General features: G+C 54.2%; 2 protein-coding genes across 9 annotated transcripts in view; both read right to left on the reverse strand.

The window, feature by feature from the left end:
* MGAT5B (alpha-1,6-mannosylglycoprotein 6-beta-N-acetylglucosaminyltransferase B) overlaps positions 1 to 4,100 on the reverse strand; it is an 84,099-nt gene extending 79,999 nt beyond the window's left edge. For 2 of the 4 annotated variants that reach the window (XM_032177187.2, XM_032177191.2), the window contains exon 1: positions 3,397 to 4,100. In XM_032177187.2, the coding sequence (XP_032033078.1) occupies positions 3,397 to 3,464 (68 nt within the window). In that variant the 5' untranslated portion in view covers positions 3,465 to 4,100. The remainder of the gene's footprint in view (positions 1 to 3,396) is intronic. The other 2 variants (XM_058429021.1, XM_058429020.1) reach the window with 2 other exon arrangements.
* A 3,156-nt stretch (positions 4,101 to 7,256) lies between these two features.
* Positions 7,257 to 23,114, reverse strand: part of MFSD11 (major facilitator superfamily domain containing 11) — a 132,203-nt gene continuing 116,345 nt past the window's right edge. The window contains exons 16-18 of one of the 5 annotated variants that reach the window (XR_009210115.1): positions 12,516 to 12,599; positions 7,849 to 8,021; positions 7,261 to 7,748 (exon numbers count right to left, since the gene is read on the reverse strand). The gene's annotated coding sequence lies outside the window, so the exon portion shown is untranslated. Of the gene's footprint in view, positions 8,022 to 12,515; positions 12,600 to 23,114 lie in introns of all 5 variants that reach the window. The other 4 variants (XR_009210113.1, XR_009210112.1, XR_009210116.1 and 1 more) reach the window with 4 other exon arrangements.

Below are 23,114 nucleotides of genomic sequence, written 5' to 3' on the forward strand. Positions count from 1 at the left end.
AGCCAGAGGGCAAGGAATTGGTCCAGACAAAGCCCACCTGGACCCCATCAATCACTCAGGCCACCCTTGGTGCGGTGTGCAGAGGCCTTGCTGCAGCAGTTATGAGCTTGTTTGAACACCCCCATCCACATCCACCACTAGATGGTAAGATGTCCAGGGCAGGGCCACACGGCCCATGCCCAGGCTCCCCCCAACACACATCTCCCCTAGGCAGGCATGCCCAGGGTCATCAGCCTGCACCACGGACTGGCCAGGGTGTCCTCATACCTGTGCAAGGGGTGTCATATAGGTGTGTGTGCTGTCACACTGGGTGAGAGGGAGGGCTGGCCAGAACAGGACTCCTGTTCCTGCCTTCAACACGTAGTTATTGATTATCCACCAGGAGCCAGGCTCTGGGGTAACCCCAGGGGGACAGCAGGGAAGAAGGCACAGAACCCTTCCTCCCTCAAGTCCAGACCCAGGGTCCTGCTGCTTCCCTCATCAATCCTAGGCCCCAGACAGGAGAGCTGAGCTCACCAGCACAGCCTTGGGACTCTTCCGGGACCTTGAACCTATCAGAGGACTTGATGAACTGGTAGAGCTGAGAGGGGCGCCCTCCCACCAACCCCAGATCAGGGTGAGGAACCCCATCTTGTGCGGAGTCAGGCTCCCTGGAGAGAGTCCCACAAGTCATGCCAGAGACCTCAGGGCCTTGCCCCTCCACTCCCCGCCCTCAAGTTCCATGCTTGTTTGTGTCTTTATGCAAGACTTGCTTTATGCATTTTAATCTTCATTATTTGAAACTGGCAGAGCAGTATTTAATTAAAATTTGGTCCATTAAAGAAAACACATAATTGCAGAAGAAAATAAGCACAACAAAATTCCCAGCCCATACTTAAAGGAAGCTGTTAGAGATTTGGGCAGAGAGGAGGAGAACCCCAAAGCAGAGAGGGGCTTGGGAGCTTCCCCAAGGAGAGACTCAAAGACCACACCCCCAACAGGAAGGACAGGAGACATGAGTCAGTAGGCGAGACCATACAAGGGACACTTCCCTTAGCGCAGAGGGTGCCTCACAGAATTCCACCAAGCCTGGGGGTGGGGCTCAGATCTTGGGGTCCCTCGGAGGAAGTCAGGTGGCTCTGGAGACAACAGCCACGGCCATGGCACAGGAGAGGTGCTGTCCCATGCTCAAGGAGATCCCAGGGGAAATCAGCTATTTGTCCTCCCAGTCTGAGGACAAGGACGGACTTCCCCCACTCATGTCTCTAGTCCCTGGGGAAGAGGCCAGGGGAGTGAAGGAGTTGTATTTAGAGCTGGAGACCTGGGCTGCCTGCCAGGATCCAACAACCCTGCTATTAGAAAGGTGTCTACCCCCTTCAGCCCAGAACCTGAAGCCCCCTAACACACCTCATCTGCATCTCCCTCTGCCAGACCCCCATCCTGGGGTTCAATGTCCCCCAAGGCAGCTGGGGGCCGTTTAGAGTGGATTCAAGTTAAAATGGTTTCAGCCATCCATGTATCCACTCAAGCAACATTCCAGGGGCACCTATGGAATAAAGACCCTGCCAGCAGCCCTGGGAAAACCAGAGAGAACAGGACCCCAAGCCTGCCTTTGAGGATGAATAAGCTGGGGTGCTGTGATTTGTGCCTGCCCCACACCTCAACTGAAGGGACTCACTGATGGCTGCGGGTCTCCGGGCAGCCCAGGGAGACCCTGGGGTGAAGCTACACAACTTTGGGGACCCATACACCTCTACCCCCAATCCTGCCTTCAGATAAGGGCCTGAAAGAAAACCAGGGCAGGACCAGACAGGGAAGCAGCCCTGGGGCGCGAGCACTGTCCGTGGTGCTGGGGTCTCGCGGCTGCTTCCAATCGCGCCAGGAAACACCCAGCGGCCCGGAGGGCGGGACCGGGATGGGGTCGGAAGAGAAGGGGCGAGGACCCTCCAGCGTTCCCAGTCAGGCCAGGGATTCAAGGGCTTCCCTGGAGGATCAAGGCCCTTTCCAGAGACGCCCGCTTCCCACCCTGCTTCTCATGGGCTCCCGATGCCCCCTCATCACCGCCCACCGCCTGCACCAGCTCTCCGGGCCTCCTGAACCCCCGGACCGCAGCGGTCCAGCTTGACCCCTGCCGTCCCCTGGGGCTGCCTCCTCGGCTCAGCAGACAGGACTGGTGTGCTGGGAGGCGGGCTCCAGGTGAGCCACCGTCTCCCCGCCCCCATCCGCGTCTGGAGCCGACAGAGGGACCACAGTGGGGCTGGGAGGGACCACAGTGGAGCTGGGAGGGACCACAGTGGGGCTGGGAGGGACCACAGTGAGGCTGGGAGGGACCACAGTGGGGCTGGGAGGGACCGGGGCTCCCGCAGAGACCTGGAGAGCAAGGGTTCAGGGTCCCTGCAAGCTCCGCCTTCTCAGGCTCCGTCCCGCACCCGGAGCCCACCTGTGGCAACGTCCCGAGTCCGGCCCCTGCGCCGGGGCGGTCACTCCCCCAGCTTCCTCGCTGCCCAGCTACCCAGGGGGTGACACTTGGGCCCCGCCGGGCGTCCACCGGGCAGCGCCCCCTCCCCGCCCCGCTGCAGGCCGGCTCCGCGGATGCCTGGGAGGAGAGGGGGCTGCCCCGGCACCGCTGGGCCCTGGGGGCCCCTGGCTGGGTCCAGTGAGTCCCGCGCGGCCCCAGCCCTGCCTGGCCTGGGCCCCCAGGTGTTGGCAGCCCGAAGCATGTCGCCTTCGCCACCGCCCGCCCGCCACGCTCCGCCGCAGCCTCGGCTCCAGCCGCCCCGTAGCCCCGCAGCACCGCCCCTGCCCCCGCCTCTCCGACGCCTGCGATCGGGGGCGAATCCCGGGATGAGCGGGTCCTCGCTCTAATCTCGGGACCCTCTAGTCGGAGCCAGGCCCGAGCCCCGTGCAGAGGAGAGCAGTGCCACCAAAGGCGGGGCAGAGGGTGGCACAGGCGGAGGAGTTGGGGGGTAGCCGACCTAGGGGCAGACGGGCGGGACGGGAAGGACCGGAGGGGGAGCTCCCAGGCGCCGCACACTAACTTTGCCACCCGGATGGGACCGTCCGCGGGGTGAGGAAGGACCCTGAGGGGCTAGGAAGGGGCGCGCAGGCTGCGGCGACTTTCTGGGCCCAGGACCACCACCTGGGGGTTTTCTGCCCCCCCATTCTTACCTCTGCACCCCGAGTCCTCTCCAACCCTGCCCAACTCGGGACAGGTCCCCGAATAACACACCCCTCCCCATCCGCACCCCGAACCCCAACGCCATCCGTTTCCCCAGCCCAGCCCCACTGGTCATCACCAGGGGTTGAAGCGCGAACCGCCCCCTCTGCCACCCGGACTTGAACGCTCGCAGGAACCGACCTCGCCCACCTCCACCCGGCGCCCCCCTGGGGAAAAAACCAACCAGGAGGGAACTTTACCGAAAGGGTCTCAGGGTGACCAGGCATCTTCTGACCATTATCTTCCCATCGGGATTGACGGTGATCATTGTTCAAACTTGTTGGTGCGAGCAGCCGCGGGCGAGGCCGGACGCACCGTCCTGGGCCCAGCTCTCCCCGCGTCCGGGCCACGAATCCTCTGCGGGCCGAAGCCGCGTCCAAGCGAAGCTGGGGGCGCGCGGCCCGGTGGCCTCGCTGCTCAGGCCTGGGAGGGCAGCGGAGGGAGCGGCGCGGCTGCCGGAGGGCGGCGAGGGCGCCCGGCCGGGCCGTCTCTGCGTCTCCGCCCTCCCCGCTTCACATTTTGGGGACCGGGAGGCGGCGCGCCCCCAGACCGCCGGCCGCGCGTCTGCCTGCTCGGGCTCGCTCGCTGGGCGGGACGGTGCCGCGGCGCGCAGACGGGCTCCCCGCGGCGGGCGCCCTCATCCCCGGCCCCGCGCCCTCGGTGCCGGCTAAAGGCGGCCCCGGGCCCGCGCCCCTGTCCCCAGCGCCTCCGGGCCGCGCCGATCCTCGGCCCCGCGCCGCGCCGCGCCCATAGCTCTCGACGAGGGCAACCCGCGCCCGCCGCGCGCTCTCCCGCCAGCTCGCTCCGCCGCCCGCGCTCTGGTGTCCGGCGTCCGGCCCCGCGCGGCGCTACGCCCGGAGGCGCCGCATTGTTTCTCGGAGGAGGCGGCCGAGCGGCGCTGGGGCGGCCCGGGAGCGGCAGCTGCCCTTCCAAGGCGCGCCGGCGCCACCTCGTGGCCGCAGCACCGCTGTGCGCCCTGCCCGGGGCCGTGCGGGGCTGGGACGCCGAGGACCAGCTTCGGGGACGGGCGGGCGGAGGCCCCTGCTCCTTCCCCTGAGCAAAGCAGCTTCCCAGGGCGCCACCAGCCCCGAAGGCCGACAGCTGCTTTGGCTCCCGCAGAGCACAGAAGAGATGCGCACCCAGCGGAGGCCCTTCTCTTCTGTCAGGTGCCTCCACGGACTTCCTCACCAGCCGCTTCCCACGATTTCACTTGGCAACACACGCCCATCTTCTGCCCCTCCCTGGTCAGAAACTCCCGTGGCTCCTCTTTGCTTACTGATCTGAGTATAAACTCGGCCTGTGGTGCTGGGGCCCGCTCCCAGAGCCAGGCACAGGGGCGTACTGAGTTCTAGCCCCACATCCTCCACTAGCCAGTGGGCGATCAAGTGTGCACGTCTCAGAGTCTCCACTATGAAATGATAGTGACCAGAAGCTCACCAAGGCCCCTTGCAACCCTAAAGCATGTAGGATCTCATGTCGTCTCTTAGCATCTGGGCGTCCTCCCCTCCCCCTCCTCGCACTTCCTGGCTTTGGAGATGTGTTTGTGGTTGCAGAAAAAGACAGAGACTCCTGGGAGCTCGCAGAGCCAGCCTGAAGAAAGCTCTCCAGCTTCAAAAGAACTTCCCGAGGTCATATCTGACCACCCCATCCTGGGAAGTGCCCAAAGCCTAAGTCATGTGTCAAATGACTCTGAGGGTCTTCCCAGCTGAGGCTACGAGGCTGCAGCCTGGCTTATGCGAGGAGACTTTATTTTCCTCCAGCTGGGCCTGGTCCCCTCTAATCCCCCATACGCAGGCCCCTTGCTGCCTGCCCTGCCCACCTCCCGGCCCCCTTCCTGGGCCATCACTCACTGGCCGTGACTCACATTCTCTGCTTTTCCTGCTCCTTCATCAAAATTTACCGATCCTGAGTTCCATTATCTCACTGCCTTGCTCTCTGCTAATGTGAAAATGGGTGATAAATTGGTGTTAGCAGATATAATGTGTTACACGGGCTAGGTAACAAATTTGCATTGAACAAGGACATGCCGACCGTGCCTTTGTGCAGAAGAGTGATGAATGGTGGCGGGAAATTTGGGCATCGTGGCAGGCTGGCTAAGGAGATGTTGGAGGGAGGTCTCTGCCAGGCCTCTAAATCACACCTCATGCCTGGGTGCCTACATCTGCCACAAACCCTGGCAATAAGCCATATCTACACTAAGGAATGAAATGGTCCTTCTGATTGGGTGTCTCTCTTTTAATTGGGGGTTCTTCTCATTAGGTAGGCTCGGGGTGTGTCTGGAATTGGTGGGTTCTTGGTCGCACTGACTTCAAGAATGAAGCCGCAGATCCTCGTGGGGAGTGTTACAGTTCTTAAGGTGGCACGTCTGGAGTTTGTTCCTTCTGATGTTCAGATGTGTTTGAGTTTTTTCCTTCTGGTGGGTTTGTGGTCTCACTGGCTCAGGAGTGAAGCTGCAGACCTTCACGGCGAGTGTTACAGTTCTTAAGGCAGCACGTCTGGAGTTCTTCCTTCCTCCCGGTGGGTTCGTGGTCTCGCTGGCTCAGGAGTGAAGCTGCAGACCTTCGTGGTGAGTGTTACAGCTCATAAAAGCAGTGTGGACCCAAAGAGTGAGCCGTAGCAAGATTCTTGGCAAAGAGTGAAAGAACAAAGCTTCCACAGTGTGGAAGGGGACCCAAGCGGGTTGCCACTGCTGGCTCGGGCAGCCTGCTTTTATTCTCTTATCTGGCCCCACCCACGTCCTGCTGATTGGTAGAGCCGAGTGGTCTGTTCTGACAGGGCACTGATTGGTGCGTTTACAATCCCTGAGCTAGACATAAAGGTTCACCACGTCTCCATCAGATCAGTTAGATACAGAGTATCCACACAAAGGTTCTCCAAGGCCCCACCAGAGCAGCTAGATACACAGTGTTGATTGGTGCATTCACAAACCCTGAGCTAGACACAGGGTGCTGATTGGTGTGTCTGCAAACCTTGAGCTAGACACAGAGTGCCAATTGGTGTATTTACAATCCCTGAGCTAGACATAAAGGTTCTCCAAGGCCCCACCAGAGCAGTTAGACACAGTGTCGATTGGTGCATTCACAGACCCTGAGCTAGACACAGGGTGCTGATTGGTGTATTTACAATCCCTGAGCTAGACATAAAGGTTCTCCACATCTCCACCAGACTCAGGAGCCCAGCTGGCTTCACCCAGTGGATCCTGCACCGGGGCTGCAGGTGGAGCTGCCTGCCAGTCCCGCGCCGTGCGCTCGCACTCCTGAGCCCTTGGGTGGTCAGTGGGACTGGGTGCCGTGGAGCAGGGAGTGGCGCTCATGGGGAAGGCTCACGCCACACAGGAGCCCATGGAGGGGGTGGGAGGCTCTGGCATGGCGGGCTGCAGGTCCCGAGCCCTGCCCTGTGGGAAGGCAGCTAAGGTCCGGTGAGAAATCAAGTGCAGCGCCGGTGGGCTGGCACTGCTGGGGGACCCAGTACACCCTCCGCAGCCGCTGGCCCGGGTGCTAAGTCCTTCGTTGCCCGGGGCTGGCAGGGCCGGCTGGCTGCTCCGAGTGCAGGGCCCGCCAAGCCCACGCCCACCCGGAACTCCAGCTGGCCCACAATCACCGCGCGCAGCCCCGGTTCCCGCTCGCGCCTCTCCCTCCACACCTCCCTGCAAGCTGAGGGAGCCGGCTCCCGCCTTGGCCAGCCCAGAAAGGGGCTCCCACAGTGCAGCGGTGGGCTGAGGGGCTCCTCAAGTGCCGCCAAAGTGGGAGCCCAGGCAGAGGAGGCGCCGAGAGCGAGCGAGGGCTGTGAGGACTGCCAGCACACTGTCACCTCTCAAGGGGGTGGCATTTATATCTGGTTGCCATTTTAGGCCAAAGGGGAAGCCTCTTCCTCAGTGGTGGAGATGGGGTTCCCTAGAAGGCATGGCCACCTCTGGTGTGGGTCATCTGGGGAGGTGGCCTACCCTCCACAGAAGCCAGAATTTAGAAGGTAGGGGAGGGTACTCCCCTCTTCCTCTGGGCCACACTCCCTTAGATCTGGACTTTGAGGTTGGAGCGGGAGAGCCTCTCTGCCATTTGACAGCTGGCTTGGGCCAGGGAGGGAAGCAAGCAGAGGACAGCCAGTGACTTTTTTTTTTTTTTTTTTTGAGATGGAATCTCACTCTGTTTCCCAGGCTAGAGTGCCGTGGCGCAATCTCGGTTCACTGCAAACTCGGCCTCCTGGGTTCAAGGGATTCTTCTGCCTCAGCCTCCTGTGTAGCTGGGATTACAGGCACATGCCACGATACCTGTCATAAATGCCTGTAAAAATGCAAAATTTTTGTATTTTTAGTAGAGACAGGTTTCACCATGTTGGCCAGGCTGCTCTCAAACTCCTGACCTCAAGTGACCCGCCTGCCTCGGCCTCCCAAAGTGCTGGGATTGCAGGCACAAGCCACCGTGCTAGGCCAGCCAGTGGAATTTTGCAAGCCAGATTGTCCAGCTGCCTGTCCCTTTTGAAGTCTGTCCCCTTTTTTTGGCCTCTTGTCTGCAGTAAAGTTCAGTGTAAACAGTCCTGCTTGCTCTCCACTGTGCTGTAGGCATTAGGAGAAAAACTGTGAATCCCACATCATGCAGTCTTGGATATAACCTCTTCATACCTCAGTTTCCTCAACTATAAAGGCTCCTTATAACCTGCTTCGTAGAGCTGTTCTGAGGATTGAGCCGCTTAATGCAGGTAAGTAGCCCATTGCCAGGACCTCCTGAGCCTTTCCAGCATGGTGGTTCTGATTGTTGTTGTTACTGTCCATCAGGAACAGATGCTGTTTGTGCCCCGCCTTGGTTCCCACTGCAGTCACCTCTGCAAGCTAAGAGGCAGATTACTGAGAACACCTTCAACTCTCTGCCTGAGGACTTTTCTTAATGGCTATGGGAATATGCTAGAACATAAAAGGGCAAGAAAAAAGGACCCTGGACAAAGGATCAACACCCTGGAAGCAGCCCTCAAGCAGTGGATAGACACCCCCACTCCCTCTCCCTAAGGGGAATATTCCACGGCATGTTACCCCCTAGCTCCCCCAGGTTCCCAGCAAGTTTGAGCTCCAGTCAGCCATGGTGTAGCCAGCCCTGTGATGCCCCTGTGTTCACTCCCTTCCTTCCCGTCTCCTTCCACTCCCTGGTCAATGTTCCTGGGGTCACCGTCCAAATAAACCACTTGCAGAATCCTGTTCTCAGCATCTGTTTCTGGGGGACCCACACCAAGATCCCAAGATCCTGCCTCATCAACTGGTGGTTCTCATCCCAGATTCCAGCAGAATCACCTGCAGAATTTAGCAAAATTGTCCTTATTCTGATCCAGTACCTGAGGTGCGACCTGGGCATGTTGGTGCTTTAATGCCACAGGTTGTGCCGACACAGGCAAGGTGGGGAAGCACTGTTCTGGACAAATACTTGTGGCCTCCTGAGGAAGAGGGAGAGTCTCTGGAAGCAAGCCAGAGGAGAACAGGGGAGTAGGAACGGCGGCCCCTGCTGCAGGGCCCGGCCAAGGACTGACGGTGGGCCAGGCGCCGTGACTCACACCTGTAATCCCAGCACTTTGGGTGGCTAAGGTAGGAGGAATGCCTAAGCCAAGAGCTTGAGACAACCAGCCTGAGCAACATAGTGAGACCCCATCTCTACCAAAAACTTTAAAACTTATCCAGGTGTGGTGTCATGCACCTGCAGTCCCAGCTACTCAGGAAGCTGAGGCAGGAGGATCGCTTGAGCCCAGGAGATCGAGGCTGCAGTGAGCTATGAGCTCACCACTGCACTCCAGCCTGTGTGACAGTGTGACGCCGTCTCTTATAAAATAATAAATAAATAAGGACTGACATAGGTGTACCCATTTCCAAACCCCATTCCTCTTCACTATTTCTCTCCTGAAGCTATCAACAGATCCACAACCAGCCAATGCAGGGCTAGGATGCACATTCACCCAGGTGCCCTAAATATAGCACTTCCTGGGCGGGCACGGTGGCTCATGCCTGTAATCTCAGCACTTTGGGAGGCCAAGGCGAGTGGATCACAAGGTCAGGCATTCGAGACCAGCCTGGCTGACATAGTGAAACCCTGTCTCTACTAAAAATACAAAAAATTAGTTGGGCCTGGTCGCGGGTAACTGTAATCCCAGCTACTCAGGAGACTGAGGCAGGAGAATCGCTTGAACCTGGGAGGTGGAGGTTGCAGTGAGCTGAGATCACACCACTGCACTCTAGCCTGGGCCACAGTGCAAGACTCCGTCTCAAAAAAGAAAAAACAAAACAAAACAAAAACGCCAGGTGCGGTGGCTCACACCTATAATCTCAGCACTTTAGGAGGCCGAGGTGGGCAGATCATGAGGTCAGGAGTTCAAGACTAGCCTGACCAACGTGGTGAAACCCCATCTCTACTAATACAGTAATCTCAGCTACTCAGGAGGCTGAGGCAGGAGAATCACTTGAACCTGGGAGGTGGAGGTTGCAGTGAACCGAGATTGTGCCACTGCACTCCAGCCCAGGCAACGGCGCAAGACTCCGTTTCAAAACCAACCAACCAACCAACCAACAAACAAAAAAGCATTTCCAGCCCTTCTCCCTGCCCTTGGGTCCTGCTGGCCTGGCTGGAGGGGTCAGAAGAAGCCCAGGTCGGCAGAATTCCCTGGCCAGGCAGTAGAGGCCTGTGTCCAAACAGGCAGAGGACTCTGGGGAAGGGATTGGGGTGCAGTGAGGTAAGTCCTGCCATTCAGAGGTCCAAACTCAAAATACTGAGAGGGTGGGCCAGGAAACAAGGGAAGGGGAGTGGGGTGTTTCCCAGGCAATCGCAACAAACCACCACAACCTGTGTGGTTTAAGGCAACTGGAATTTATTTCTTCACATTCACCCTGCTCAAGGGGAGGGGCTGGAAGTGCTATATTTAGGGCACCTGGGCGAATGTGCGTCGTGCTCTGCATGTGGCTGGCTGTGGGTCTGTTGATAGCCTCAAGAAACAGTGAAAAGGGAAGGGGTTTGGAAACAGGGACACCTGATGCCAGTCCTTGTTTATTTGTTATTTTATAAGAAAGAGGGCATCGCACTGTCACACAGGCTGGAGTGAGGTGGTGGGCTCGTAGCTCACTGCAGCCTCGATCTCTTGGGCTCAAGCGATCCTCCTGCCTCAGCTTCCTGAAGGCCAGAAGTCTGAAATCAAGGTGTTGATAGGGTCTGTTTCTTCCAGGCTCTGAGAGATAAACCACCCCAGGCTTTTCTCCCAGCTCCTAGTAGCCCCACGCAGCCCTTGGCTTGTAGCTACATTACTCCAGTCTCTGCCTTATCTCCATCTGGCCTTCTCTGGGTGTATCTCTGTGTGCCTGAAAATCCCTCCTCTGGTAAGGACACTACTCACTGATTTAGGACCCACCCTAATCCTACAGGACCTCATCTTAACTAGTTAAATCTGCAGACTCTATTTCCAATAAGGTCAGAGTCTGAGGTTCTGGGAAGACATGGATTGGGGAAGACACTGTTTAACCCACTACGGGGACCCAGTTCAAATGACCAGCGTGGCTAAAGACCGTCAAGGGCTGCAGCCCCCGGAGGGGACATGCCACCTTTGTGTTTTGTGACTGTGGGCCCAGTTATTTCAAGAAAAGCCAGAAATCTGGGCTTCTCCTGTGAAGTCGCATAATTTTAAAATGTAGGCTCAGTATTTTTAGAACATTGTGCAAGACCAATAAAATCCACTGGAAGGCCTACCATCTGGGCCCCCCGCGGGTGTCACTGGAGGGCAGAGCAGTGAGCCCACCAGCCCACCCAGCTGGCAAGTGCAGCTTCCCTGAACTACCCCACCACCCTCAAGCCTCAGGCCAAGCTGTCCAGACACCTCCCTGCCCCAGCGAGGAAAGTCAACACTCCTAAGTGCATTCTGGGGGTGGGAAGGCTGGGCTGCTTCCTAGGGACCCCTGGACCCCCTCACTGGTCCCGCTGGAGCCTCACTGGGCATCAGAGCCTCGACTGCCACCCCTACCTTCCAAAGCCTTCAAGGTTGTTTTTAGAGCTCACAGACGGGGCCTGGGGTGAGTAGAGGGAGAAGAGAAACAAGCCGTTTCCCATGTTTGAAATCCCCATTTAATGTGCTCCGACTGCAGCAGCACACAGCACATTACGAGGCAATAGGCCATTGTCCTTTGCCAGAGTGTGCAGCATTAATAATGTCATAACAGCATTTACTGACACCGCGTACAAATCAGCAACAGCGGCACTGCGCGGGGACAACTGGCCCTCACACGCCAGCCACCTCGAGTGCAGAGGCCACCAGGTGGGGAGAGCTGCTTCTCCAGTGCATATTTTATGCTTTCTGTTTCACAACATTTAGGCGAATCCTCTGATTGAAAGGCAGCGTCTAGGATTCATTTTTATTTATGACAGGAGGCCATTCTACCGCACGGTTTGTGGGAGCTGCGAGCAGAGCTATTGTACTTGCCCTGTTCTGAGGGAAAGGTAACCACTGTGTCTGGGGTGTGTGTGGCCAGCCAAGCAGGCACCAACCAGACAGGCAGCCCTCCTCCTCCACGTAGGCCCCATCCCAGTGCTGGAAACACAGGTGAAAGCTTTATCATGATCAGGAGATTCCATTTACTGAGCATCTACTATATGCCAGTGATATATGCTCTGTGTCCCTACCCAAATCTCATCTGGAATTGTAATCCCCATGATCCTCAGGTGTTGAGGGAGGAACCCCGTGGGAGGTGATTGGATCCTGGAGGTGATTTTCCCCATGCTGTTTTCGAGACAGCGAGTGCGTTCTCATGAGATGTGATGGTTGTATAATGGGCTCTTCCCCTTCATTCCTCATTCTTCTCTCTCCTGCCACCTTGTGAAGAAGATGGCTGCTTCCCCTTCCGCCCTAATTGTAAGTTTCCTGAGGCCTCCCCAGCCACATGGAACTGTGAATCAATTAAACTTCTTTCCTTCATGAATTACCCAGTCTCAGGTAGTATCTTTATACCAGTGTGAAAACAGACTAATACAGCCAGGAAATGAACCAGGGACTCTAAATGTGTTATCATGTTCACATCATTAAATGTGTTATCATGTTCACATCATTACTTTATTTAGATTTACAGGGGATTAAAAAAGTTAGCAGGGCAACTTTTTTTTTAATGACACTGATATGGTTTGGATTTGTGTCCCCACTCAAATCTCATGTCAAATTGTAATCCCCACTGTTGGAGGAGGAGCCTGGTGGGAGGTGACTGGATCGGGGGCAGATTTCCCCCTTGCTGTTCCCGTGATAGTGAGTGAGTTCTCACAAGGTCCAGTTGTTTAAAAGTGTGTAGCACCTCCCGCCACCTTCCTCGTGCTCCTACCGTGAAGCTGCGACTGCTTCCTCTTTGCCTTCCGCCGTGATTTTAAGTTTCCTGAGGCCTCCCCAGCCATCCTTCCTGTACAGTCTGTGGAATAGTGAGCCAATTAAACCTCTTTTCTTTATAAATTACTCAGTCTCCAGTGTTTCTTTATAGCAATGTGAGAATGGACTAATACAGACCCCCTTTCTTTCTGAACAGTTTCTCTGGTTAGACCACAGATCACTGCAGAAATATGGGATCAGCAGAATCAGCCCCGAAAGATGTCCCCCTCTTAATCCCCAGAACCTGTGAGAATTAGGTTGCTAATCAACTGAGTTTAAAATGCAGAGATTAGGTCAGGAGTGGTGGCTCACACCTGTCATCCCAACACTTTGAGAGGCTTAGGTGGGTGGATCACTTGAGGTCAGGAGTTCGAGACCAGCCTGACCAACATGGAGAAACCCCGTCTCTACTAAAAATACAAAAATTAGCCAGGCATGGTGGCGCATACCTGTAATCCCAGCTACTCAGGAGACTGAGGCAGGAGAATCACTTGAACCCGGGAGGTGGAGGTTGCAGTGAGCTGAGATCATGCCATTGCACTCCACCCTGGGCAAGAGCGAAACTCTGTCTCAAAAAAAAAAAAAAGCAGAGATTATCCTAGATTATCTGGGTGGGCCTTCAGCTGAACCCAGGTTCAGCTGCTTGCCACCCAAAAGCCAGACATGAGCAGTAAGGTTGGCGGGAGGAAAAAGCAGGTTTATTCAGGAAGCCAGCAAAACCAGGAAGATGGTGAACTAGTGTTCAAAAGTAACAACTCGAATTTTTTAGGCTAGCCAGAGGGTTTTTGTGGGAAAGGGATATGGGGAAGAGGAGGGCGTTGGGATCTAGAGGTGACGAAGGACCACAGGCATCTGGACATCAGTGAGGGTCAGAAGAGGTTGAGAACTTATTTGTCCTTGGTCCGGTCACAGTGTGCCTGTAAACCATCAACAAAACATAGCTAGTTGTTTACAGACTTTGCCTTTAATCCCAGAGTTAGTTTCAAAAACGACATGATTGCTGTTTTGCATTTTGTCTCAGTGCTCTAAAATTATCCTAGCAGACGTGCAGGAATGAGTAAAGGCCTCTTAAACACAAATGGAAGGAGTGATGTTTGTTCTTTGTGTCTTCACTGTTACAGGCCTAATGTAACCCCAAGTGCTGGAAGTCAGAAAATGACACCCCAAAATATGGCGCTTTGACATGCTAAGTACAGTCATCCCTCAGTATCCAAGCAGGATTGGTTGCAGCACCCCTGCAGGTACCAAAATCTAAGGATGCTCAATCTCCTTATGTCATATTTGCATGTTATCTGTACACCACATCCTCCCATACACCTTACAGCGTCTCTAGATTACTTATAATACCTAACACAACATAAATGCTATGTAAATAGTACTACATTTTTAAATTTGTATTTATATTTGGAGACCGAGTATCACTTTGTCGCCCAGCTCACTGCAATCTCTGCCTCCCGAGTTCAAGTGATTCTCCTGCCTCAGCTTCCCAAGTAGCTGGGATTACAGCCAGGCACTACCAGGCCTGGCTGATTTTTGTATTTTTAGTAGAGATGAGGTTTCACCATGTTGGCCAGGCTGATCTCAAACTCCTGACCTCGAGTAATCCACTCACCTCAGCCTCCCAAAGTGCTGGGATTACAGGCATGAGCTGCCATGCCTAGCCAGTATTATTTGTAAATGTTGTATTGTTATGATTGTCTTTTAATGTTTTCTATTAGCAATTGGTTGAATCTGCAGATGTGGAATGCACCGATGCAGAGGGCTGTATTTTGAACTAAAGAAGCAGCCTCAGAACTGAGGTCTCTCTGCCCTTCTCCAGTCTCCATCATGTGTCTCCATCCTTTCTTTCCCAAAGTACAGGGAGGGGCTTTCCTGAAGCTTCCCTTATCTAAGGGAAGTTCCTCCAGAAGGAATGCAATTGTCTTGTGCCTGGAACCTACACTAACCAGAGGAGAGACTAATGCCTTTGTTCCCAGTGGAACTCCTGCCCTCACCCTCCATTGCTGGTCGCCACCACCCTCCAGGAGCCTGCAAGCCCCTAATTCTTTCTGTAGCTCAAAATGTTATTTAAGCTTCAACCATCTGGTCCTTCTTGGAGGCGCCTACCCTGTGTGACCCCTGTGAACATGCACCTCATAAATGTGTGTCTTTCCTCCTGCTCATCTGTCTCCTGCTGAGTGCATTTTTCAGGCTCGAATATTGAACCTCCAGGAGAGAGAGAGAAGGTTCTGTCACTCCTACACAAGGATCCTTATATATAGAAGAGGGAGGCAAAACAAGAATGTCAGAGTGAGACAGCACCAGAAAGACTCCACCAGCCATTTCGCTGGCCTTGAAGGCGGAGGAAGAGGCCACAAGCCGGGGGATCCAGGCAGCCTCCAAAAGTTGGAAAAGGAAAGGAGGTAGGTCCTCCCCCAGAGCCTCTGGAAGGAACGCAGCCCAGCCAACACCTTGACTTTAGCCTCTGTGGGCCCAGAAGGATCCAAGACAGGTCTCAATCCATTTAGAAAGTTCATTTTGCCAAGGTTAAGGATGTGCTCATCACACAGCCTCAGGAAGTCCTGACGACATGTGCCCAAGGAGGTCAGGGCACAGTGTGGTTTTATACATTTTAGGGAGACATGAGACATCAATCGGATACACTTAAAATATACACTGGATCAGTTCAGAAAGGCGGGACGACGTGAAGCAGTGGGAGGGGAGGGCTTCCAGGATATAGGTAGATTTATATTGTTTCTAGGCCCAGCGCGGTGACTCACGCCTGTAATCCCAGCACTTTGGGAGGCCAAGGCGGGAGGATCACCTGAGGTCGGGAGTTCGAGACCAGCCTGGCCAATATGGTGAAACCCCATCCCTACTAAAAATACAAAAAATTAGCCAGGTATGGTGGCGCATGCCTGTAATCCCAGTTACTCAGGAGGCCAAGGCAGGAGAATCTCTTGAACCCAGGAGGTGGAGGGTGCAGTGAGCCGAGATCACACCATTGCACTCCAGCCTAGACAACAGAGCGAGACTCCCTCTCAGAAAAAAATAATAATAGTAAAATAATAAATTAAGAAATAAAATGTTTCTGATTGGCAATTGGTTGAAAGAGTTATTATCAGTAGAAAGGAGTGTCTGGGTTATGGTAAGAAGTTGTAGAGACCAGAGTTTTATCATGCAGATGATACCTCCAGGTAGCAGGCTTCATAGAGAGTAGATCATGAATGTTTCTTATCAGATGAAGTCTATGTTGATGTTCAGTGTTAGTCAGCTTTTCCCGAATTCCAAAAGGGAGGAGGGCATAATGGCAAAGAGGATGGAGTCCATTCAGATGGCTGGGGGGACCTTAGAATTTTATTTTATTTTATTTATTTATTTTTGTTTTTGTTTTTTTAAGACGGAGTCTCACTCTGTTGCCCAGGCTGGAGTGCAGTGGCGCGATCTCGGCTCACTGCAAGCTCTGCCTCCCGGGTTCACGCCATTCTCCTGCCTCAGCTCCCAAGCAGCGCCGCTACCACCCCCAGCTAATTTTTTTCTATTTTTAGTAGAGATGGGGTTTCACTGTTAGCCACGATGGTCTAGATCTCCTGACCTCATGATCCGCCCGCCTCGGCCTCCCAAAGTGCTGAGATTACAGGCGTGAGCCACCGCACCCGGCCAGAATTTTATTTTTGATTTACACCTTCAAGAGACCATTTTTGACCTCCAACCTCCAGAACTGTAAGATGATAAGTCCATGTTGTTTTAAGCCGTGAAGCATGTGGTGAGGCAGGAGAATTGCTTGAACTCAGAAGGTAGAGGTTGCAATAAGCCGAGATCACGCCACTGCATTCCAGTCTGGGCAACAGAGCGAGACTCCATCTCAAAAAAAAAAAAAAAAGGAAGGAATTTATGTCTGGGTGCTGTGGCTCATGCCTGTAATCCCAGCACTTTAGCACTTTAGGAGGCCAAGGCAGGCAGATCACCTGAGGTCAGTACTTCGAGACCAGCCTGACCAATATGGTGAAACCCTGTCTCTACTAAAAATACAAAAATTAGCCAGGCGTGCTGGAGTGCACCTGTAGTCCCAGCTACTCAGGAGGCTGAGACAGGAGAATTGCTTGAACCAGGGAGGCAGAGGTTGCAGTTGAGTCCAGATTGCACCACTGCACTCAAGCCTGGGCAACAGAGCGAAACTCTGTCTCTGCCGCAAAAAAAAAAAAAAGGAATTTCTGACACATGCTGCAACACAGACAAACCTTGAAGACATCATGCTGAGTGAAATAAGTCACACACAAAAAGACAAATACTATGGGATTCCACTTACATGAGGTTCCAAAATAGTCAAACTCAGGGAGACAGAAAGAATGGAGAGTTCCCAAGGGCTACGGGAGGAGAGGATGCAGAGTGGTTTGTCGGGTATAGAGTTTTGTGGGGTTTTTTCATTTTGTTTTGTTTTGAGACAGGGTCTCTCTCTCTCTGTTGCCCAGGTTGGAGTGCAATGGCATGATCACAGCTCACTGTAGCCTTGACCTTCTGGGCTCAAGCTATCCTCCTTCCTTAGCCTCTCAAGTAGCTGGGGCTATAGGCATGCACCATTGTACTCAGCTAATTTTTTTAGAGGGGTCTCTTTATATTGCCCAGGCTGCTCTCCAACTCCTGGACTCAAGTGATTCTCCCACTTCAGCTCCCAAAATGCTGGGATTACACGCATGAGCCACAGTGCCCGGCCCAGTTTTACGAGATGAAAGAGTTACAGAGATGGATGGTGGTGATGATCGCATAGTAATATTTAGTACTTAACACTACTAAACTGTACACATAAAAATGATTAAGATGAGGCCAGGCACAGTGGCTCACACCTGTAATCCCAGCACTTTGGGAGGCTGAGGTGGGTGGATCACCTAAGGTCAGAAGTTTGAGAACAGCCTGACCAACATGGTAAAACCCGATCTCTACTAAAAATGCAAAAATTAGCCAGGCATGGTGGCACAAGCCTGTAATCCCAGCTACTCAGGAGGCTGAGGCAGCAGAATCGCTTGCACCGGGGAGGCGGGGGTTGTAGTGAGCCAAGATCACTTCATTGCACCCCAGCCTGGGGTACAAGAGCAAAACTCCAACTGAAAAAAAAAAAAAAAAAAATTAAGATGGGTAGACACAGTGGCTCATGCCTGTAATCCCAGCACTTTGGGAGGCCCAGGCCGGCGATCAGCCTGGACAACAGAGGGAGATCCCATCTCTACAAAAAATTTTTAAATTAGCCAGGCATGGTGGCTGTTGTCCTAGCTACTCGGGAGGCAGAGATGGGAGTGTGTCCGGAATTGGTGGGTTCTTGGTCTCACTGACTTCAAGAATGAAGCCGCGGACCCTCGCGGTGAGTGTTACAGTTCTAAAGGCGGCATGTCCAGAGTTTTTTCCTTCTGATGTTTGGATGTGTTCGGAGTTTCTTCCTTCTGGTGGGTTCGTGGTCTCACTGGCTCCGGAGTGAAGCTGCAGACCTTAGCAGTGAGTGTTACAGCTCTTAAGGTGGCATGTATGGAGTTCTTCATTCCTCTCAGTGGGCTCATGGTCTCGCTGGCTTCAGGAGTGAAGCTGCAGACCTTCGCGGTGAGTGTTGCAGCTCATGAAAGCAGTGTGGACCCAAAGAGCGAGCAGTAGCAAGATTTATTGCAAAGAGTGAAATAACAAAGCTTCCACAGTGTGGAAGGTGACCCAAGCGGGTTGCCACTGCTGGCTCGAGCAGCCTGCTTTTATTCTCTTGTCTGGCCCCACCCACATCCTGCTGATTGGTAGAGCCGAGTGGTCTGTTTTGACAGGGCGCTGATTGGTGCGTTTACCATCCCTGAGCTAGACATAAAGGTTCTCCACGTCCCCATCAGATCAGTTAGATACAGAGTATCGACATAAAGGTTCTCCAAGGCCCCACCAGAGCAGCCAGACACAGAGTGTCGATTGGTGCATCCACAAACCCTGAGCTAGACACAGGGTGCTGATTGGTGTATTTACAATCCCTGAGCTAGACATAAAGGTTCTCCTCATCTCCACCAGACTCAGGAGCCCAGCTGGCTTCACCCAGTGGATCCTGCACCAGGGCTGCAGGTGGAGCTGCCTGCTGCGCTCGCACTCCTCAGCCCTTGGGTGGTCAATGGGACTGGGCGCCGTGGAGCAGGTGGTGGTGCTCGTTGGGGAGGCTCGGGCCGCACAGGAGCCCATGAAGGGGGTGGGAGGCTCAGGCATGGCGGGCTGCAGGTCCCGAGCCCTGCCCTGTGGGAAGGCAGCTAAGGCCCGGTGAGAAATCGAGCGCAGTGCCAGTGGGCTGGCACTGCTGGGGGACCCAGTACACTCTCCAGAGCCACTGGCCCAGGTGCCAAGCCCCTCATTGCCCAGGGCTGGCAGGGCTGGCCAGCTGCTCCAAGTGCGGGGCCCGCCAAGCCCACGCCCACCTGGAACTCCAGCTGGTCCGCAAGCACCGCGTGCAGCCCAGGTTCCCGCTCACGCCTCTCCCTCCACACCTCCCTGCAAGCGGAGGGAGCAGGCTCCCGCCTTCGCCAGCCCAGAAAGGGGCTCCCACAGTGCAGCGGTGGGCTGAAGGGCTCCTCAAGTGCCACCAAAGTGGGAGCCCAGGCAGAGGCGGCGCCAAGAGCGAGGGCTGTGAGGACTGCCAGCACACTGTCACCTCTCAGGAGGATGGCTTGAGCCTGAGGTTGAGGCTGCAGTGAGCCATGATATGTCCGGAATTGGTGGGTTTTTGGTCTCACTAACTTCAAGAATGAAGCCACGGACCCTCGCAGTGAGTGTTACAGCTCTTAAGGTGGCGCATCTGGAGTTTTCCTTCTGATGTTAAGATGTGTTCAGATTTCTTCCTTCTGGTGGGCTTGTGGTCTCGCTGGCTCAGAAGTGAGACTCCGGACCTTCGTGGTGAGTGTTACAGCTCTTAAGGTGGTGCATCGGAAGTTGTTGTTCCTCCCAGTGGGTTCGTGGTCTCGCTGGCTTCAGGAGCAAAGCTGCAGACCTTCCGTATGAGTGTTATAGCCATAAAGGCAGTGTGGACCCAAAGAGCAAAAGAACACACCTTCCACAGTGTGGAAGGGGACCCGAGTGGATTGCCACTGCTGGCTCGGGCAGCCTGCTTTTATTCTCTTATCCGGCCCCACCCACATCCTGCTGATTGGTAGAGCCGGGTGGTCTGTTTTGACAGGGCACTGATTGGTGCATTTACAATCCCTGAGCTAGACATAAAGGTTCTCCATGTCCCCATCAGATCAGTTAGATACAGAGTATCAACATAAAGGTTCTCCAAGGCCCCACCAGAGTAGCTAGATACAGAGTGTCCGTTGGTGCACTCACAAACCCTGAGCTAGACACAGGGTGCTGATTGGTGTATTTACAATCCCTGAGCTAGACATAAAGGTTCTGCAAGGCCCCACCAGACTCAGGAGCCCAGCTAGCTTCACCCAGTGGATCCCGCACCGGGACTGCTGGTGGAGCTGCCTGCCAGTCCCGTGCCATGCACCCACGCTCCTCAGCCCTTGGGTGGTCGATGGGACTGGGCACTCAGAGCAGAGGGCAGTGCTTGTCGGGGAGGCTCGGGCTGCACAGGAGCCCACGGAGGCGGAGGGGGGAGGCTCAGGCATGGCGGGCTGCAGGTCCCGAGCCCTGCCCTGTGGGAACACAGCTAAGGCCTGGTGAGAAATGGAGTGCAGCGCCGGTGGGCTGGCACTGCTGGGGGACCCAGCACACCCTCCGCAGCTGCTGGCCCAGGTGCTAAGCCCCTCATTGCCCGGGGTGGGCAGGGCCCACCGGCCGCTCCGAGTGCAGGGCCCGCCGAGCCCACACCCACCTGGAACTCATGCTGGCTCGCAAGCACCGGGCGCAGCCTGGGTTCCCGCCCGCAACTCTCCCTCCACACCTCCCCACAAGCTGAGGGAGCCGGCTCCGGCCTTGGCCAGCCCAGGAAGGGGCTCCCACAGTGCAGCCGTGGGCTGAAGGGCTCCTCAAGTGCCGCCAAAGTGGGAGCCCAGGCAGAGGAGGCGCCGAGAGCGAGCGAGGGCTGTGAGGACTGCCAGCACGCTGTCACTTCTCAATGGCACCACTGCACTCCAGCCTGGGTGACAGAGCAAGACCACATCTAAAAAAAAAAAAAAAGATTAAGATGGTAATTTTATGTGTATTTTGCCACATTTAAATTTTTAAAGGAATGAAATACTCTTGAAAACATTACGCTGGGTGAAAGAAGCCAAACACTAAAGGACAAATATTGCAGATTCCATCTACATGAAATGTCCAGAATAGGCAAAGCCATAGAACCTGAAAGCAGATTCATGGTTCCAGGGCCTGGGGGCAGGAGGAATGGAGGATAACCACTAAGGGGTATGGAGTTTCTCTTGGGGATTCATATGGTTTGGCTGTGTCCCACCCAAATTTCATCTTGAATTGTAACTCCCACAATTCCCACGTGTCGTGGGACGAATCCCCTGGGAGGTGATTGAATCATGGGGGGCGGGTCTTTCCTGTGCTGTTCTCGTGATCGTGAATGAGTCTCACAAGATCTGATGGTTTTATTTTTTATTTTTATTTTTTATTATTTTGAGATGGAATTTTGCTCTTTTTGCCCAGGCTGGAATGCAATGGCATGATCTCAGCTCACTGTAACCTCTGCCTCCCGGGTTGAAGTGATTCTCCTGCTTCAGCCTCCCGAGTAGCTGGGATTACAGGCGCCCATGATGACACTGGGCTAATTTTTTTGTATTTTTAGTAAAGACTGAGTTTCACCATGTTGCCCAGACTGGTCTCAAACTCCTGACCCCAGGTGATCCACTCGCCTCGGCCTCCCGAAGTGCTGGGATTATAGGCATGAGCCACCGCGCCAAGCCAATGTGATGGTTTTAAAAAGAGGAGTTTCCCTGCACAAGCTCTCTCTCTGCTTGCTGCCATCCATGTAAGATGTGACTTGCTCCTCCTAGTCTTCCGCCATGGCTGTGAGGCCTCCCCAGCCACGTGGAACTGTAAGTCCAATAAACCTCTTTCTTTTGTAAATTGCCCAGTCTCAGGTATGTCTTTATCAGCAGGGTGAAAACGGACTAATACAGGGGTGATGGAAATGTTTTAACTGGAAAGTGAAGTTTGCACAATGGTGAATATACTAAGAATTTATAAATATACTAAAAACTACTGAATTGTACACTCTAAAGGGGTGAATTTTATGTGAATTATATCTCAGTTTTTTTTTTTTTTTTAATGAAGTAACTTGCCCATGATTACACGATTAGTAAGGAGAGTCGGGATTTGAACCCAGACTCCCTGGCTGCCCTGTGCTCTGACATCTTAACAGACATGATGTGTTTGTTAACATGGAGGACCAGTGCTGAATAAATGTCACATCTCTGATGAGAGCTTAATAAAGAGAAAACACTTAGGGAAGAAAGACTCAAACCCATACTCGGATTCCCACGGTGAAGACAGCCCTCATTACTGCCGGCCACCAAACCCTCCCAAGGGCCTCTGACATATTATTTTGGGCACTTAAACCTTTCCTCCTAGAATATGGGTCATAAGCCCTTTCTCTCTCCCATCTTCTCTCCTCTGATGACAAAGAATCTTAATTAAGTGTCCCTTGGCTGCTGGTTTAATTTGATAAATATATAATTGAAGCATGTTAATAAAGCCATCCATCATCCCAGATCTCAGCAGTTCTTTGAGCTGAAGGCTCTACTTTTTTTTTTCCCTAAATCAATTTTTAGGATGATAATGAATTGGGTCTTGTTCAGGAATATCAGAGAACACAGGGACTCAGTGAGATGTCAGTGGGGGCTGCTGGAGACCCAGGAAAAGGGAACATCTCCAGGGACCTCTGCTCCCATTCTCCCGAACTCTCTTTCTTTTTAAATTTTTTTCTTGAGACAGAGTTTCGCTCTGTCGCCCAGGCTGAAGTGCAATGGTGCGATCTCCGCTCACTGCAACCTCCGCCTCCTGGGTTCAATTGATTCTCCTGCCTCAGCCTCCTGAGTAGCTGGGATTACAGGCGCCCGCCACCACACCCAACTAATTTTTTTTTGTTGTTTGTGTGTTTTTTGTTGTTGTTTTTGAGACGGAGTCTCGCGCTGTCACCCAGGCTGGAGTGCAGTGGCGTCATCTTGGCTCACTGCAACCTCTGCCTCCCGGGTTCAAGTAGTTCTCCTGTCTCAGCCTCCCGAGTAGCTGGGACTACAGGCGCCTGCCACTGCGCCTAGCTAATTTTGTATCTTTAGTAGAGATGGGGTTTCACCATATTAGGCTGGTCTCAAACTCCTGACCTCAGGTGACCCACCCACCTCAGCCTCCCAAAGTGATGGGATTACAGGCATGAGCCACCGTGCCCAGCCTAATTTTTGTATTTTTAATAGAGATGGGATTTCACCATGTTGGCCAGTCTGGTCTTGAACTCCCAACCTCAGGTGATCCGCCCGCCTCAGCCTCCCAGAGTGCTGGGATTACAGGTATGAGCCACTGCACCTGGCCCCTGCCCCCGAACTCTCTTACAGAACCCCATAATGCCCACCCTGCCCCTCCTCTCCGCACCTTCCCCCCACCTACCCCACCTTGTGGCCCATCCCCCGCC

The sequence above is a fragment of the Hylobates moloch genome, unplaced genomic scaffold, assembly GCF_009828535.3.
Source record: "Hylobates moloch isolate HMO894 unplaced genomic scaffold, HMol_V3 SCAFFOLD_15, whole genome shotgun sequence".
Classification (NCBI taxonomy): Eukaryota; Metazoa; Chordata; class Mammalia; order Primates; family Hylobatidae; genus Hylobates; species Hylobates moloch.